This window comes from Platichthys flesus, chromosome 6 (genome assembly GCF_949316205.1).
Source record: "Platichthys flesus chromosome 6, fPlaFle2.1, whole genome shotgun sequence".
Lineage (NCBI taxonomy): Eukaryota > Metazoa > Chordata > Actinopteri > Pleuronectiformes > Pleuronectidae > Platichthys > Platichthys flesus.
Window position 1 is genome coordinate 3,289,916 of NC_084950.1, and position 19,248 is coordinate 3,309,163.

The 19,248-nt window shown below is 42.8% G+C and overlaps 1 protein-coding gene across 1 annotated transcript in view; it reads right to left on the reverse strand.

Moving 5' to 3' along the window:
* necab2 (N-terminal EF-hand calcium binding protein 2) overlaps positions 1-19,248 on the reverse strand; it is an 89,228-nt gene that overhangs the window by 18,542 nt on the left and 51,438 nt on the right. Inside the window, exons 8-9 of the mRNA XM_062389037.1 lie at positions 12,036-12,115; positions 5,883-5,939 (exon numbers count right to left, since the gene is read on the reverse strand). Of these exons, the coding sequence (XP_062245021.1) occupies positions 5,883-5,939; positions 12,036-12,115 (137 nt within the window). The remainder of the gene's footprint in view (positions 1-5,882; positions 5,940-12,035; positions 12,116-19,248) is intronic.

The window sequence follows — 19,248 nt, forward strand, 5'->3', positions numbered from 1 at the left end:
ATCAAGTCACCCAGTGCTATAAAGTGTGTTTCTAATAGTTTTAAGTTGGATAAAATAACATACTAATTTATAATTTTCTCCATTTTTGTCAGTAGATTTTTTTCTTCTTCATGTAAGTAAAGTTGTAATTAACGTTTTCAGCCTATTCAGCACCTTTTGGAAGTTTTTGAGTATTGTGCTTTAAAAGCTCAGAGGGAGAAAGTGTCTGGCTCCAGCAGAGGCCTTCCAGGGGTCCAACTCATCTATGATCCAGGGCTGGGAGGGGTTTGTCTTGCTCAAGGACACTTCAGCGTTGAGGCAGTAACGTATCCTGCAGCCATTCTGCTCCCTGGAAGTCATCAGATGCTGGTTCTGCTGAATTTTCAACCAATCCCTGTTCACCTCAACGTTTCAAGTACAGTTTTCCTCCACCGGGGGCAGACCTCTCTCCCGAATACTTTCTCCTTCTCAATAATTCACTCACTGTGTCAGATAAATAAAAAGAAAACGCTTCCCTCTTTGCAGTATTCAATGTGTTGTCTTTGATACTCAAACATCAAACCGTGTACATTTACACTCGATGTTTTGATAGAACTGCTGCAGGCGAAGAAACACCCGGTGTCCAGATAAGACAAGCTTGGTAACTTGACGTTTGAAGGCTCGTGTGTGGAGGATGTGAATGGATGGAAGCGACCTTCTCTACCAGCGTCTGTGTGAGCAGCTTAAATCAACTGCTTCACTGGGGCGAGTCTGAAGCCTTCACACAGCCACATGTACCACGTCTAAGACCCTTTGATGCTACGTAGAACCGCAACGAAGATTAGTGTAAAAACACCGAATCACAGAATTTACGGTAAAACTGTCCGTCTCTGCCTAAGTATAACTGATGGAAGGACTAAAGAAACGGGAGATACAGGACAAAAGTCGTCTGAGTCAGCAAAGGTGCTATTCAAGAATTCAAAGTGCAGGAGCGTCTGAGAGCTGCTGCAGAGACCCAGTCATACAGTAATATCCATATTTATAACCCCTTGATTCAATTTTCATGAGGGCATTCACAGCACGGCCGGTGTCCCTCCATGAACTTCCCTCTCTGCCCTGTCTGTTCCTCTTATCAACATCTTATCAGAGCTTTCATTACGTATTTAACACACATGCAGGAGCTCTGACTCACACAAAGTAAAGAAACTCACTGAAATCCTTCTTCCCCACGAGCCGTTGCTTTAACTCCCTCTCGCCTCTCGTGCATCTCAACCCTCCTGCTGATTATTTTTAAATGCCAACTTGTCACCTCTCTTTTGTTTCCCCACACGTTCCTTTTAATAATCTGTTATAGCTTTTCTAATTGGGCTGTTCCGCTAATGAAAGTGGCCGCAAGTGAGAATCTCAAATGTGTCTGTCTGGGTTGTTGGCGAGGAACCTGTGAGAGAGAGTGTGACTGAAGGTTTGGCTCAAATGTGACACCTGCTTGGGAAATTACTCGAGCGTTAAAGATTTGGTTCCTTGTAGTTTTCAGGGAGCATCTCTTCTATCTTCAGATCATTTCAGAACTCCTGAGTACGAGTTCCTCCGACTGAAATCCTTTTGACTTCCACAGCTTGAGTGAAAGTCAACATGTCCTCCAATACAAAGCTGAAGAGAGCGTCCAGATTCACGTCCTCTGTGGCAGCAGAGGACGTGACAATAGGAACGCTGCGTCAACATTAAATAATACTCAAGGATTTAAAGGTCAAAGGTTAAAGGTCAGGAAGGTCTCTGAACCTAAGTCTGGCTAAAGTGATTTCAGCTCCATCGCCGCATCATGCAATTTCCTCTTTTGCTTCATTCACAATCACTCCGGCCACTAGAGGGTGCTGCCACTTGAACTTAAACATGTTTTATTGCTAAATGTTATATCAAACATAACTACAGGTCATTACAATGCAGACCGCTGAGGTCCTTTGATCAGGTGACATGGTGAACGTGTTGAACATTAGGGAGCTGCAGCTTCATAGAGCATCAAGCCTGGTTTTATAGAGTCTATAATAATGTGTTTGTGGGCAGTCAACAAAGTCCAGGTCCACGGTTACACATCATTATAATCATACGCTGTTTTCTTAGAGGATCAAACCTCAGGAATAAACAATGAGTCAGAAGCTGCCACTTGTAACGGTGGAGAGCTGTGTAGGTTTGTGTTGTGTGCTCAGTGTCTCCTGGTTAATTAAGTGTTTGATTTAGATCAACAGAGCTACTGTATTTAATAAGGTAAAAGACAGAGGAGGAAAGAACGAATCAGGATATTACAAAGCTCCGTCCCCGTGGCCTTTTCTCTTTCTCATTTCCATTTTCTTATTCCCATCCTCTCTCTCTCTATTTACTCTGTATCAGCCCGTCCATCCCTCACATCTTCTCCTCCGCTCTCTCAGCCGCTGCTGGTTTTAATAGCTTCTGTTCTCATGCGCCTCTCGAGGATCCAAAGACTGACAACATATACTGTACGTGATTGATTCGCCCACTTCTAATGACAGAAGCCAGTGTCGGCTCACTTGTGTCCACTACAAATGAAATGCATATGCTAATTCCGCTCCATAACAGTGGCTTGAAAGTTTCCCTGTATCTCCCATGCACCATATGATGGTATTCTAATCCCATGTATGGTGATAGAACTGCTATAGTGTCTCCTTTCGGAGCGGAGGGGAGATGGCTGTGACAGAGGACTGCCAGGGAGATGAGATGAAGGGTAATCTCGTTGGATCGTCCTCCTGGTGGAGATCAGAAGATCAGGTGCGACGCCCCCGAGCCGGCTGTGGGAGGTGGAATTACGTGGAGGTGAAGAGGAGCACGACCTTGTTAAGAGAAATCCATGTTTTCTAGGGGGGGGGGGGGGGGGGGGGTTGTTAGTGAGGAACAAGAGGGTCAAAAGGTGATGATAATCGGATTTAGGGAAAGAGGAAGGTGGAAGGTGGAAGGAGGATGGGCGAGGATGTCCCTCGTCTCCAACACATACGCTAAGCAATAAAAAGAAGACTTATTAGCTGTTGTCACTTGGTGTCCGTCTGTGACAGCTGTTGTGTGATGTGTTCATCACACAACAGCCTGGACGAGCAGATTGTGTGTAACCAGTGAAGCGCGTCTCTGTTTAAAGGAAATACGATACAGCCTGGTAACACTGGGTTTATTACAGTGCGTGAAATTTCCCCGGGTTTCTTTTCGGAGGAAGTATTTTCCTGAGATGAGCCGGATGCAGATATGTGATCTGTGTTTTAAGAGAAGCTGCGGCAGGATGCAGAAAATCTGTTCTGTAACTAAAGATGGACGACTTGGCTCCGCTTCATCCCAATAACCAGGAATGAAGCCAAAATATCTGAATACGAAGTAGTGAAATATGAATTCCCAACAACCACACAAACACACAAACACACACACACACACACACACACAGAGCTGTGACGTGAAGCTCATGCTACATCCCCATGGGAACAGAAAGTGAATAAATACATATCATCAGATCGATGGTAAAATGGATCCTGTGTGAGAAACAAGGTAAAAGCCTCTTTAAACACCTCAGAGCTTTTAGCTGGATGATTTTCTTCAGGACTAAGATCATAATTGTCTCTAGCTTCTCAGTTTCACTTCTGATATTCAGGTTTTGTTTTTCGGGTCAGCCTCGTTAAGTGCTCCGTCTTTTGTGTTTTAAACGTGTTTTTCTCTGAGATGCATTTTAAGGGAGAATTGCAACTTGAAACCGAAAGTGTTCCTGAGCGCTCTCTCATAATAACCTCTACGTGTCCGTGCCCATGACAACTGGACAATTTAATCAGGGCTCTCACTTCTCGCCGGCTGCTAACGTCATGAGTGGCTCGACTGCTGCGGGTCTAAGTGCAGCAGATGATTATTGCACTGCTCTCCTGCAGACAGAAAAAGACCTGGTGTGTTACTCCTCCAGGCGGAGATCTGGGGCCATATGCTCAGAAACTGGATTTCCCACAGGAGGACTGGTAATGTGTGGACCTCCTGCAAACCTCAAACCAGCGACATCATGGCTTCCTCCAGCCAGTCCTGGACGCTATGATCATTTATATCAAAATCTAAATAATGGGGAAAGTTCTCAAAAATAACTAGAGGGCGTTTTCACACCTAGCTAGTTTGGTTCAGACATTTGGACTTTTCAGTTTAGTCGGAACCAAAGCACCAGGAGTGAAAGGTTCCTCAGAGCTCGGCCTGGACCAGCAGATCAAAAGATGGAGTCTTAGTTCCACCCATCTTAGCCGTGGTTTGTTCCGTTTGCAGTGTGACTACCTTTTTTTGGATGGTTCAGACTTTCTGACCAGTTACAGGACGAGGAAGAAAAATACATTTGCTGGTTTGTTGGTAATAAAACCATCAAGATATTAGAACTAAATTAAGGACGTGAACTGGTTCATTCATTCACACACGCCGTCTGAAACCATCGTCCGGACTTTCAGGTGTGGAAACACCTGAAGTATCTTATTCCTATGATTGGGAGATGCTCGATCATCACGGCTGCACACAGACACTGAAATAACCCTCATCTGGTTGATATGGGATCTTTTGATAATGTGGTGATTTTTCATGTGCACAGAAACCACATGGAAATCGATTTTTCCAGGATCTATTCGCAGCTTCTCCCGGTGCACATGTCCTGTAACTTTACACCGGTGCCAGTAAAACCCCTCCGTCTGTTTCAAAGACCAGAATCGATGACGTGAGCTCCAGCATCTAAAGTCCTCTGCAGGTTCTCTGACTGACACACCGGAGCTCTTCTGACCTGCTGCTCATCTTCTGTCTTTTCTTTGCTTTACAGGCGTTTTCCGTAAAAACTGAAAGTGACAACCACAAGCTGATGTTTCTCAGAGACACAGATCACTGATCACTCAGAGCTGGTGGACTCTCTCATCTCTCCTTCACTGCCGGCGTGTGATCGGGATCTTTGGAGAAAATAACGTCAAGTAAGTCGAGCTTTTTCTGCGACTGAACGTTTTCAGATTTATGACTCAATCCACACACGGCTTGACAAGAGGACGCCCGCACACTGGTTATGACTCTGATGCTTCTTCATATAAATCATTGATCCTTATCAAAGAGAAGATCACAGACGCTGAGTTCGCCGTCTGTTTCTAAGACAGCTGATGTGTTCTTTTCTCTGTGGATATCGAGAGATACTGCGAGAGTCTATTCTGTCTCTTGGAGACTCAGTGTCTATAAATCACCAACGAAATAAAACAAACCCATTTCCTGGAAATAATTCAATTGGACAGGAAGTGAGACCCGGATTAGTTTTGTCATGAAGAAGTTTTGTCTCAGGTTTTAACATCACAAAGTTTATTTTTTCTGAACTAAAATTGAACTTATCCTTATTATTTTATGTAATTTAATTTGTGCATCATGTTCCTGGTTATTTTGTATTGTTGGTCATGATTTCATTGTTTTAATATTTGCTTGTTTCAAGTCTTGTTCCTCGTCCAACGACATTACCCACAATGCAACTCATTCACCAACAGTTAGGTTGGTGTTCAGCTCACTGCAGCTGATGGAGCCTCGATCTTGTTGTCAAGCTTTTGAAATCCATGTCATTATTTACCAAATGTTTCTCTTCATAATGAATGACAGGATCTTATTTTCATCCCAGTCACGTGTCTTTAAATCGTCCCGGTCTAGAGAACAACACCAAACAAGCCAGTTTCCTGTTGAATTCAACAGATCAGAGCTCAGGGGCCGAGTGGTTAAACCTGGCTTCGTTTCAGGTTTTAAGTCGTGCAGAAGTTTAGTCTCATGTTTTTTACTCGTAACCCTCGACCCAAAGTGCTGCTCTACTGGCTGTTGGCCTTTGCAGAGCAGCAGTAAGTGATGCTCCACCCGGGACTGGTGTGTGCTGTGCAGCAGTTGTTCATTTAGCGTCTACTTACGGCGCTGGGTGTGCCATCTGTCTCTGTTAGCCTCTGGTGCAGATCCAACCAGACCGTCTGCAAGGAGAAGCACAACAACAACAGCAGCAGCAACACGTCAGTCAGCGAGAACAATAACTACAACAACAGCGTGAAGCAGACATTAGTCAGTCATGGTTTTAATGGGAACAGTGGGAGCAGGAGATGATGTGGGATGGGAATGTTCAGCGGGGGACCGGGGGAGTTGGAGGGGAGGTGGATGCACGCCAGTGAGAGAAGCACAAAATAAAACAGAATGAGTAACATCAGCATGAAAAATCAAAAGATTCAAGAACATCGAAATGAAAAAGTCCAACTGAACATCACAAGGACGGAGGCTTGGATGTCTGGAATCACTTGAAAGATTCTTTCATTGCAAAGTAAGTAGAAGGATGCAGGATTTAATATCAGTGTTAAAGTATGTGTGTGTGTGTGGGGTGGGGGGGTTGGGGGTGGAGCCTCAATTGGATTGTCTTATGTGTCTGTTCTCACCATTAAAATATACAAAAATCAATTAAAATGAGAAAATCCTCGATAAAGAGAATCTCTCTTATTAGATGCCCATGGGTCGAGGGAGGAGTTCAGTGAACTTAAGTGAGTGAGAGACAATAAATACCAGAGTTAAGTTGAAATATTCTCTTTTAGACTCAAGGCTGATGAAGCCCTGTGTGTGTGTGTGTGTGTGTGTGTGTGTGTGTGTGTGTGTGTGTGTGTGTGTGAAGATGACAAGACATCGATCTCTGGTCGTCTCCTCCGCCCTCGCAGGCTGAGACTTGGACAGACCTGTTGTAATAAATCACAGTGAACACTGCAGGTTTCTGTCGGGTGGGGACTCAGGAGTCGTCCTGTGAGTGAAGAGCGACTGCAGCGCTCACACAGAAAGTAAGACCTTCACATGACACGGGGGGGAAAGTCAGTGGGGCGGGCGACAAAGACACACACACACACACAAACAAACAAACACATGCACACACGCTGAGCATCAGGTTGAATGATTTGAGCAGGAACTTGAATTCCATCATGGACGACACCTCTCGCCCCCTGTGACACTTCCGCAGGTCCTTTATTCCCACGGCCGAAAGAAAACATGTGTTTGCACTTATTTACAAACAGGTTTTGTTCGTACAATCAACCCCTGCCGCTGCACTTTACTTCATAACTACAGTGAAAAGGTGTATATAATGTACATATGCTGTAATAAGTGTGTGGATCAATAAAGTTTGTTTGAAATACTACTGTACTATCACACCTATCCCAACTATAGGTTATTCATATTTATATCTACTAATATATTTATCTTGCTCTTAGCGTAGTGATCGTTCTTATATCATACCATACCTATTGATACTGTTCATATTCCATTTATATTTCTTAGTGTACTTCTTATTTATTTACATATTCCACTACACACAATACTCTGCACTTGTACTGCCTTTTTTTTGCACTTCTGGTTAGATGCTAAACTGCATTTCGTTGTATAAGTACTTGTACTGTGCAATGACAATAATGTTGAATCTAATCTAATCTAAAAAAGAAAAGGGAACCTTGGTTGAGTTAGATCCCGGCCGAGATCAAACTATTAAACTTTGGTCTGTTGGTTCGGATCATGATCTCTGAATCTGAATCTGAATCTGAGGAACCGTTTACACCTGTTATTTTGGTTTGGACCAAACAAGGTAGTTGTGAAAACACCATTAGTGTCTGCGATTTAATTTTACTGCACAAACTTCTGATACCGAAACGGTGTTTTAGTTATTCTCTGTCAAGATTTAACATTGAAATCCCTTTTGAATCTACCTGAACCGATGTTTATCCTCACCACCTCCTCACAAAATGTCTGACTCTTCAGCTGCCAAGTTCTCCACCACATGTTCACCAGATCTCTGTGATCCCTGTGCTGTGTGGTGCTGCAGAGTCCAGGGGGTTTCCTCTGCTGCAATCCGCTGCTGCCGCCGGACACGAGGCCGATAACAAAGTGAGGCTGAACTAAAACAGTCGGGGGCCATGAGGCTGAACAATGAGCTGAAATCTGAACTGAGCTGCGGAGTCAGAGGATTTTAATCTGTGGCCTCATCACCTTCCACACGTACACGCAGCCCTGTGATGCAGCTTTTCAAAATAAAACACCTTCAACATTTGGAAAACTCCATGTGATGTCCTTTATACAATTAAAGTGTCAGAGTGATGTTTGCCCAGCTGTCAGGTATTTAATTCACTGGCTGTAATCTGAGCAGCTTCTCAACTACATTTTCCTGGAATAAACTTAATCAGGATATATTCATGCATCATTCTCTGCTTCAGCCTCAGTGTCACTAATACCAGACGTGTGACTATAAAACAAGACCTGTCATCCTGACACGGAGAAAAAACACAGAGTGCCGCCTGCTGCACATCAGGAGCGATAAAGGAAAATATATTTTGCATTCAAAAGAACAAACGCACACTCTCAGAGGAGCGTGAAGCAAGACGGCAGGAGAATCTGAGCGAGAGGGAATGTGCCTCTTTGAGGAGAGGTTTGCAGGTAACAGGATTTCCAGGGTGTGATATCACAGAGCGACGGGGCCAACGCTGGGAAATATCTCCATCCTTCCACGCACAACATCCCACAGTGTGTGGCTGGATTATTACTCACTCAGTAAACAATCCATGATTCACCCTGACACGCCGTGATAACATCATTTCCAGACTCACGCATAGTCTTGGTACTGGGATGTGTGGAGGTGACACCAGGCCAAACAGGGAGACAAAGCCACATTCAATAAGCCTCCTCAAAGCCGTGTTTCCCTTTGATATGATGTGATTACTGCAGTGTGCCGTCTGCTCCTTTGAAAACTGTAATCCAGCAGAAAATGTCTATTCATTGGCTTTTCTGCAGCTCTCATTATTCTGACAATACAGTGTGGGGTGTAAGAGTTTCGTGACCTATATTCCTCCGATGCGCTGTTATTGACTGCTTCTCTCTGCTGCCGTTGGAGGTAGTTTGGTTTGTTTACAAAGATGATCCATCAGCGAACATCACAAAGGAATACAGACGGAAAATGAAAGGAAAGAAGACGACATGGTTGAGTTTTAGTTTGGAAAATGAAAATATCTGCAATTAAAGCTGAGATCATCAATGTGCATTATGATCTAAAAGATTCCGTTGAGACTTCTTCATTCTGGCTCTTCAAAAACTTCAAACTAGTCTTAAAATAAATCTGCCAACCAGCATGAAACTCACTATTCAACAAATTATATCTTCATGTTTTTGCCCCTGTTTGTGTGTTTGTCTGTTTGTTTTCCAATAAGATTATGCAGAACCTTCTGGACTTATGTCCACAATGCGACATGGGCCAAGAAAATTTATATTAAATATTGCCACAGATCTGGAGAAAAGGGCCAAATCCATCCACTTACATGTTTAATATTTTCCTTTTCAAGTTGGCCAGATGATACAATCATTACACAACTGATTTCCATCAAATGTTGTAAAGGGTTGAGGCATCACCAAGTAAAGTCCACATCCAAATTCACTTTCTTTTCCAACATTTTCTCAATTCTCCCTAACAAGCAATTCATGGATTTTGCAGCTCGATTAAACTTAGGGGGAATATTGGTCCTTGGTGGAGAACAATTTTAATAATTATCTTATTATTATTGTCTGATTTGAAATGGATCGAAACTTTATATATTTAAAAAAAGTCTGTTCAAATGTTCCTCACATTACGTTTTCCTAATTGCCAGCACTTTTGAGATGGTCCCTAGCTTCGGGTCTGTCTTCCATGGAGCTGTGTGTGGAACTGGTTTACTTGGATCATGAATAAAAAATAACATGCTAATAAAAAAATGGATGTTTATTTTCTATTTACTCAGAGCTCATAATGCACATTTTAATAATGTATACATTTACCCACCTACTATATTCATAACCATGTATATAATTTTTGTTACTACTCGTTCCTGCCTCTACATTAAAGGGTTTTTTCATGTTAGTAACAGAACCTTTCATTTCACTATTATTCATTTTCACTTCATTACTACAGGTTGACATTTGTTTACTGGCTGTGGAGACGTCCCTCGACTGAGCGACGTCCACACGGGACGATTAAACTGATTCATTATCTCTGTCAACTCTACTTTTCCCTCTGCACGGACTTCAGGCGTCAATTAATTACCGGCTTCTTTCTCCCGGTGAGAAGAGTTAATCATTCCTGAGGAGTTTTCATCACTGTCTCAAAATGTACAAATCAGAGCTGACTTTGTTTATTCAGGCGTGAGAAGACGTCCTTTGTCTTCTCATGTCAGGCTCCGGGCCCTGGACTCCCTGAGGGCCTCTGGGTCACAGGGGATTATCAAACTGTCCTGTAGTGAGAGGCGTTTCAATCATTTCTGCCCAAACTGCAGGTCAGTGGACTCAGAGAAACTCTATTTAGACCCGTTAGAAGTGTATTCAATTATTTTCAAGCTTATAGGAATCGAGGCAGGAGACAACAATGAGCTGACGATGTTCCTGCTGAGCCACTGACCAACGCTCAGTCTGTAGAGACGTGTCTGAAGAGGAGGAGGAAGGATCCTGCGAGTGGGCTTGATTTATAGGTTTGTTAAAAAAATGATTCATGAACTTCAGGGACGGGAGGATGATTTACAAGGAAAGTCAAATCTTTGAATTTATCAAATCTCTATCTGCTTCAGAGGCTGAGAAATAAAAGCTATAGTAAACGTTGGCAATTCTTTATTGGTGTTTTAATTTGTTGCCTTCGTTCTTAATATCAGTATCAATATATCTAACTCCAAAACCCAGGTCGCGCTGCCTGTAGTTCATTCATGAGCAGGTTTTTTTCTTTTTTAATTAATTCTTATTTTCTATTTTCTTTATGTGACTTTATGTTAAAGGCATCAGGGACCATACAGAAGTAAAAATGCTCTTTGCAATAGTTTGGACGTAAGGTATTTTTCTAATCTTCTGTTGCCTTCTTCATCCCCCCCCCCCCCCCCCTAATTCCCTCCTCTCCATCACTTAGTGTTAATTAACTCCTCATGCCACCGCCTTCTTCATCTCCTCATTAACCCCCTGCTTCTTTCATTTTCTCCTCCTACTCCTCTTTCTTCTCTCTCTTCTCCTCTGCAGACCTTCGATATGCTGCTCCGGCTCAGCACGCCTTCACCAGTGTAAGATCTCCAATGTACAAATTCTCCACAAGCAGACGACTTAATTAAGAAAATAACAGTTAGTACGAGGACAAGATGAAAGGCGCCGGGCCTTTTATATGTGAAAGACGTGCTCGGGCACTTTAAAGCTGAGAACTGACTCCGGGGCCACGTCCTTCAGAGAACTCACTCTGCTCCACACATTCTGTTCTATTTCCTGTTTCAGTGACCGGCTTGTCCCTGCTCCCTGTTGCATTGTGAGCTCCTTTGAGTGGCTGCAGGTACTGAGGCCCAGCCCCTCAGGTAGCGGTAGCTGAACCATCAGGTATTTGCTGAAGAAGGTACAACATCATGATAGACAGCCGAGACTAACTCCCTTCATCATCGCCTCTGACTGTGGCTCCCAAATCACAAGATGGCAGCGTACGTATCCCGGATATTAAAGGAATTTGAAAGTTTTCTTACTAAATGGTTCGATATTTAAAAATGTGTTTCACAAAGTGTTTCACAATAAATGTGCTCTACATTTATTTTTATTAAACTTTACTCAAACTAGAGCAAACATGGCATTTTTTTAGATCCATTTTCCTCTGCAGATAACAATACAATCGATGCACCAGTGTGTGTGTGTGTTTGTGTGTTTGTGAGGGGTGGGGGGTGGCTGGGGGGGGCTGTCTCTGACTGATGTGTTTTTAATTGGTTTTGTGGCCTTGTGGCACAGATGAGTAAAATACATCATGCTTTGGATACACACTTGTCAATACCAACTCACTGCGATACATTTGTTGTTGGTTCTAATCTTTTCATGTGATGAAAATGAGTATTGAATATGGTCGACCTCATCCTTTAGACCTCAGGCTTTAATTTAGGAGATGTAGAGGTTACGGCCTCCAGGGAATAGATGTATTGTAAGTGAACGAGGTGTGTATGAAACAAATGAAACAAGTGTGTGTGTGTGTGTGTGTGTGTGTGTGTGTGTGTGTTTGTTTACGTGTGTGTGATCCTTACCTTATTCTCCAGTCGACCGATTAGTTCAGCCAGGCGGTTGATCTGAGACTCCAGACCTTCTTTCCTCACCTCCACTGCACCTGCAACACAAACACACACACACACACACACAAAAAGTCTTAATACACCGACTGAACGAGAACCAACTCACTCAAAAGTTGTTTCACTTTCTTCCGGGCTGTGAACCCATCTGACGCACACGGATTACATTTTGATTTAAATTCACGTCATATTGAGATCACATTTTCAAAGCCTGACTGCACGTTATAATCCTCCTGAAATGTTAAACCTTGGAGTAAACAGCTCATCGTTCTCCCGTCCTGTTTGTTCCCTTTTTCATTTAAAGTTATATAAATGAACTCTATTCTTCTGTTTCTTTATTGGCTGCTTTTAACACACAAGTATGTGGAGTAAACACAATGCTACAGTGAGCAGGTTGTGCAGGTATTCCCTAAAGCTCGCATTACCCTTTTCTAATCTTTCTCTTTTCATTTCCATTGTTTGAATATTTCATGTAAAGTGAGGGAGGCTGATAAATTGGCAATTATAAGTGTTTATCGGAAGGAACTGGCCTTTTCAAAGAGAGTAAGGGAGCGGACAGAGCTTCTTTGAGCCGCTCTGTTTAATCAGCTCTGACTGCAGAAGGATTTTTAGACGGCGAAACCACACACAGGTTTTTGTAAACAGCTTAGGTCTTAGAGGAAAAGACAAAATATACAAAATACACTTTCTGCTGCAGCGCTGAGCATCAGTTAAGAAAAGTACTCAAAAGCTTAGCAGCTCGCAAATAAAGGAAAGAGGAAGAATGTTGCTAACGGGCAAATATGAGCCGTTTTCAGACGTGAACTCAAGTGTTTCTGTCATACATGAGCAACGCAGGGTGAGATTCTCCAGTCAGATGCGTTCACATCATCAGGTGAGAGGTGGCAGGAGGCTGGATGTCACATATTCATTCTGCCGGTAGATTGGTCCTTATCACCAGAGGCTCATGGATTTCATTGTCTATCCAAGGTATGACCCCTCGCTCACAGGCCTAGAGTCTAGAAAATGTCCAGACCCAACAGCTTATGCGTTTTAGACTTCGAGGATACACACCGTGTGTAGTGATGAGAGGTGGGTGTTCATTTGACTTTGGTTTGTTTACAAGAAAACACCACAGGGCTCCTTTTCATCTATTCATTATCTCCTATGGCAGATGTGCAGGGTTCCTCCCTCTCTTTGCAGATGATGCTCTGTTATTTTTGTGTTGGTATGAATAAAAAGCTGAGGGAGAACAGTGAGAAAACATTTACACCTCAGGATTTATGCCGTTCTTTTCACCTCCTCACCGGTCTTTTTCTCCTCTATCCGCCATTCCCTTTTCTTCCTCTTCCCCCTCCTCTTCACTGACTCCTGAGCTGTCGTCTTCTTTTCATCCCTTGATTGTCCCCTCACAGCTAATTGGAGAACTGGCTGAATACTCTTCATTAAAAGCTTAAAACAGCCAGTCAATTAGGAGCTACCCCCGCCCCCCCCACATACACACACACGTACTCTCATCAACTAAACCATAGTCTGTAACCAAGGAGACAGTTGGGGACAAAAGTCCAGTGGTCATTTTGATGGACTTAGAAAATAAGTGCCCAGGTCAATTATAGAAATGTGCGAGGAATGGGGGGGTGTCCTCCAGTGACTTTCCCCTCATTTAAACCTGATTTGAGTTATTCCATATTCACCCAATTTAACTTCCATTCTGTGTCACCGAGTATTTAAATGTGTTGACGTGAATCGTGGTAAAAAAAAGGAAAAGCTCCACAGTCTCTTCACCATCTCTTAAAAATAAGTGGCTGAAAAGTCAAAGAGTTCAGTGGAAGTTCACAAAAGGTTCCAAGTCTTCTGTGAAAATGGAGAATATATAAATGCAAGGGAGAATTTGAAACCAACTGCTCTTCAGAATTTAAACGATGGCAGAAAACAGTGATATTAACTCAGCAGCACAGCAGAGGACTCTTCTGGACCTGACATGAAGAACTGATGGTTCTCACGTCTCCAGGCTTGGGTCCAGGATACAGTCCGTCCAGTATGGAATCCCAGACCTGCCTCTCTCTCTCTAGGTACTCATTCCCAGCTCCTCCTCTGGGATCCCGATGCGTCACCCGACAGAGGAAGCTCATTTTGGCCATCTGTATCTGTGTCCTCCTTCTTTCAATCACGACCCGGAGCTTGTGAGTAAAAGGGAGGGCTGGACCAAAGAGCAGCCAGTTAATTGAAAGTTTTGCCTTTTGGCTCAGCTCCCTCTGCACCACAGGGGTCCAGTACAATGCCCTCATCACTGCTGACGCCGCACCAATCTGTTCATCTCACAATCCATTGTCCAGTATTCTGTCATTTGTCCTAAAGCATTGATTCCATCTCGGGAGCACGTGGAACCATCTGTCCCTGAGCATTTCTCCTGGAAGCTTTTATTACAAGTCACAGAGACAAGTACCATTCTGCAGTTTTTAGATGATCTAATAAAACATCTATAAGAAACACACAGTTATGAATGAACTGTAATTACAGGCAGGACATAGAAAGAGATCACATCACCCGACTTAATAGAACGGAGCATTACCTACTTTCTCTGTATCTTAAAATGAAATCATCCATCTTGAGTGATATTTCATTTCATTCTACGTTCCTACAACTGACACATGTTCTTCTGCTTTTCTTTAAGAAGTTCCAATTCCCCCCCCCCCCCCCCCCCCAAAAGCTTCATCTGTATCCATTGATAAATTCCTCTTTGCCCACAAATGTCTTCCAGTGTTGCTGTTGTCTTTTAGCGGCTGACAGATCTGCTCTGTCCTTCAGCAGGAAGAATGTTCCCACCGAGTCTAAAGCTCAGCAGCTGGATTACGGACCAACACGACCTGGTTCTCTCTGGAGTAGATAACTGAGCTCCTCACTCCTGAGTTCTTAAGATTAAAGGCTAAAGTCGATCTAGCCTTTGGAGAACTGAGTCCTCGGCTCTGGAACAGCCTTCCACAGACTATTGGATCAGCTGACTTTGATGGGGCTCAGGGATCAAACCATCAACCCAGGGAACGGCGGCCCACCTGCTACACAACCTGAGTCACAGTCCCACAACAACAAACTACAAATAAGTGTAGTACAGTCGGAAAGACAAACCTCAGGAGAAGACACAAATGTACAAACTGGTAACGACTTGGTGGCACATTCAACAGCTTTTTAATTATATTTATGTAACATGATCTCTTTCTCCACAACAGATTCTCAATTAGCCATTAGGAGCCGATGAACTGGAAACAAGTGGAATTACACCAAAGAGTCACAGGCCAGCATCTCCTCCCTGGTAAATGTAGTGAACGGCACATTAACAAGCTGCTGGGATCACACATCCTCCACTTCCTCCCACTCTGAGACCATCTCCAGCTTGATGAGGACAGAAGACATCCTGTCATGGACACACGTATTTACCCAATGGTTCGGATCATTGGATATTTCATGGTTACGATGGAACGATAATCAACAGTGGCCACTTAAATCCGTTTTAAAAAGATGATCAGATCGCTGTTGATGCCATTAGAGTCAGTGATGGACACCAGGGAGGTTTATCTCTCTGTAATAAAGGACTGTTCTTCTTACATCTGTCTCAGCAGACGGAGGAAACACATGGTGCCTCCACTCTCGTCTCCATCACAGGCACATCATGTTTGCTACAGCTGGGTGTTAACACACAGTACACACAATACACATGTGCTCCCTAGTAATACTTCTGCTATATTTGATTAATGTGAACGTGGCACAGCAGGATCAATCATCTACAGGCAGTTTGTCCATTTGCTGCTCCTGCAAATAACATGTCGACCTAGGGGGTTAAAAGTGGTTCTTACCTTACAGTGATGTATAAAGTGGCCCCTGACCAGTAATTGGACAATCACACTTTAGCAACACTTGGCTTTCCTCGTGTGTGGAGGTGCTGTAATTTGGAAGAATTCTCTGCAATTTAAGAAAATCACATAATTTCTTCAACTTTTCAAAGTCGAATATGAAAATGGGTTCAAGCTGCTGATTATCTTCATTAGAACAGAGCGTTAACTTCAGATTTTGAATCCAACTCCGAAAGCTATCAGAGGTCAGCGGCTCTCTACAGATTTTTGTCAGATTCAGGATGTGAAAACATCCTTTACCCAGACTTTACCCAGGTCAGTAAACAAGTACAATAGAACTTAGAAGATCTTCAATTTAAATCAAGCTGCACCGATTCAATTTGATCTGGATCGTGAGGACAATGATGCTTCACCTGGCAGATGATGTGATTTGATGATACAATATGAACCATCAACGGCTCATTTTCAAGTTTCGAGAGGTTTTCTCCAACTTGCTCAGGCAATAACATTTAATTAATCGTTTGGCTACATACAGAAATTGAAATCTGATAAGTTCTCACTGGCAAAATGTTGATGATATTGAAATGAACAGCCACTGTCTGTCCTGTTGTTCTAAAACTTCCTGGATTTTGATGATAATTCAACTGTTTACATTTGAAACTGCACGTCTGCTGAGGACCGGAAGCTTGAAAGAAGAATAGCAACAGCGACCTTTAAAGAAATCGGATAATGTCAGAGTCTACATGTTTTCCACAGTCATACGCCTTCCTACTGTATAAATACATATCAAGACGTCTGCTGTGACGTTAAACCACAGTTCATTTACAATTAACGGTGAAGCGACAGCACTTGGAGCAGAGAGAGAACGAAGGCTCCCAGCTGCTTCACTTCAAGATGCTGTTGGTTATTTTTAGCTCGTTCTCACTCTTTGTTTCTTTCCCCACTCGTCTCCCACTCACCGCTTTGTTAGCTCCGCTCTTTTATCTTCCTGTGCAGACTCTGATCAAGTCCCAGAGAGACAACACACCATATACTCCTCTCTGCTAGTTTGACATGAAAGAGGGAGATACACCTTCAAGGTGACTTCGCGCGTAGGGAAAAGAAGAACAATGACGGAGGAAGAGAATGAAGAAGTGACTCAGGAGCGAGGGATTATTCATTCACACTGGAGGAGGCTGGGCAGCAGGTCAGGGAGCGGGGGGGGGGGGGGGGGGGGGGATCTGGGGGCCATTAATCAATCGACTTGTCCTGACTCAAGACAAAGCACAGCTGACGTGAAGGTCCTCGGCTGTCACAGCTACTATACTGCCTACAGTATCCCGGGGGGAAAGATGGTGAGACTGACAAACAGCGTTGAAGGCTCCTTTCACGTCTTTGCCTTGTTTTGGAAAGTTAAATGAATAAGGAAAATAAATACCTGCTCACAAACGCAGGGTTATTTGAAGAATGAAGATTATTTCCCGGTTCCAGTGGATGAGATTCAGAGCTCGTGTCCCTCAGACACATTTTCTATAAACGATGGATATATTTCTCTTTGCTGTGAGATAAAATGACACTTATTCCCTTTTTCAAATTATTTGTAAAGCTGCATATAAACAATTCTTTTTTAAATGTGCCTCTAAGAAAATAATATGGAAGTCTGAATGTTTCATGCGTCGACAATTTAAACGTCTATATGAATGAATATGAACTTCTGACAATATATCAAAAATAATATTCATAATAATCACTGGTGAAGAATCCCTTCGATCTAAAATAACCATTTTTGCATGTGTGTGTTCTGTGCAACAATAACAGCTGAAGAGCTCAGAGAAACATTTTCAAACTGGTAAATATCACCGACACAAATTTTTAAAATGTGCTCAGTTTGAACAACCTGACGCTCGGTTCAAAGCAACAATGATTAAATGTGATATTACTGACTATGTTCAGCTTTTCACCTGATGTGCTGCTCTTGATTATTTGGATAATTTAGCGGTTTAACAGAAACGGTCTAATTATAAGAAATAACTTCTGTACTTTTTACTTGATGCTAGTTAAAGCTTCATTATTTATCCAGCTGGAGTAGATATTTAAATTTGGAGTTTCTCATGCATACATATATATATTGTTGTGGACTTATTTGCATTTGGATGATGAGCTCAACACTAAGACCACGTTACTTCAGGCTACACAGTCTCCACCAGAGATGTTATTACCCAGTTGGTTTGGTTTTATTGGACCAGTCTGTCACTGTCAGTGGCCTGGGTCACCTAATGTCCACATTCTCTCCATCAACACGTCTGTATCTGCGTCAGGGTCAAAGGTCACATATCCCTGACTCGTTTAAAGGAAGCTGACACAATAAGTGTCTCTCTTATTGTTCTGGCTACAGGACGAGACAATTGAGCATTTAATGGGAAATTGAAGGCATTCATCTGTTATGTCTTTCAATGTGGGTGTTTTATTTTTCTAAACTGTGGCTGCACAGTTGTTTTTTAATGAATTGTTATATAGTCGATGTAGTTTAATACTGTTACTGTGCCGTTTAAAAAGTATTTTATTTTCATATAAACTGTGGCTGCACGCTAAAAAATATTTAAAGGAAGTAAATGTTTATTTATTTGAGCTCTTTCTCAGTTATGATTGTCTAACTAGATTATAAAAGATGTTCTACTGCATTTTGAAACAACATTGATAGCAAACATCACCTCAATAACACGCCATCAGAAAATCTCTTTTGTATGTTTACTGAAATTATTATTCACTTTTCACTGTGTCTATCTATAGTCTCTATCGCTCTAACGTCTCCAGTGTGAACGAGCAGCATCAACGCAAAAACACCAGATCAACCTTTTCTTTTGAAGCAGCGTGTGCATCGCGTGTGAGGAGGAGTTTTTATATGATGAAGAGTAAACTGTTCTCTGTCAGGATCACAAGGCTGTGAGAGAATAAAGAGTCGTCACTGTCATCCCCAGTCTGACATGAATGGCAATCCCACTGCAGTAAAACACAAAGAGTTATAGAAACCATACTGTTAGCGTCTCCAGTGCTTCACCGGGGCCATAAATCACAGACTCCTGTCGAGGCGACTGACTTTTAGAGGCTTCATTTGTGTTTTCTATTCATGTCAGTGCTGAACTGGGTCAAGTCCCTCACAGGCGGCCTCGGTGGCTATGAAGTGCATATTGGTGCTTGTGTGTGACCTCCTGTGACCTGCTGGAGGAGAGGCTGTGGTTTCCTCAGTGGATGCAGCGTAATGCATGTTGAACGTGTGTCTCTCTGATCACTTCTCATCTCTCACTCAATCAATAATGGCTTTGACAACAGCTCTATACACAAGTCACAGAGCAGGACAGCTACAC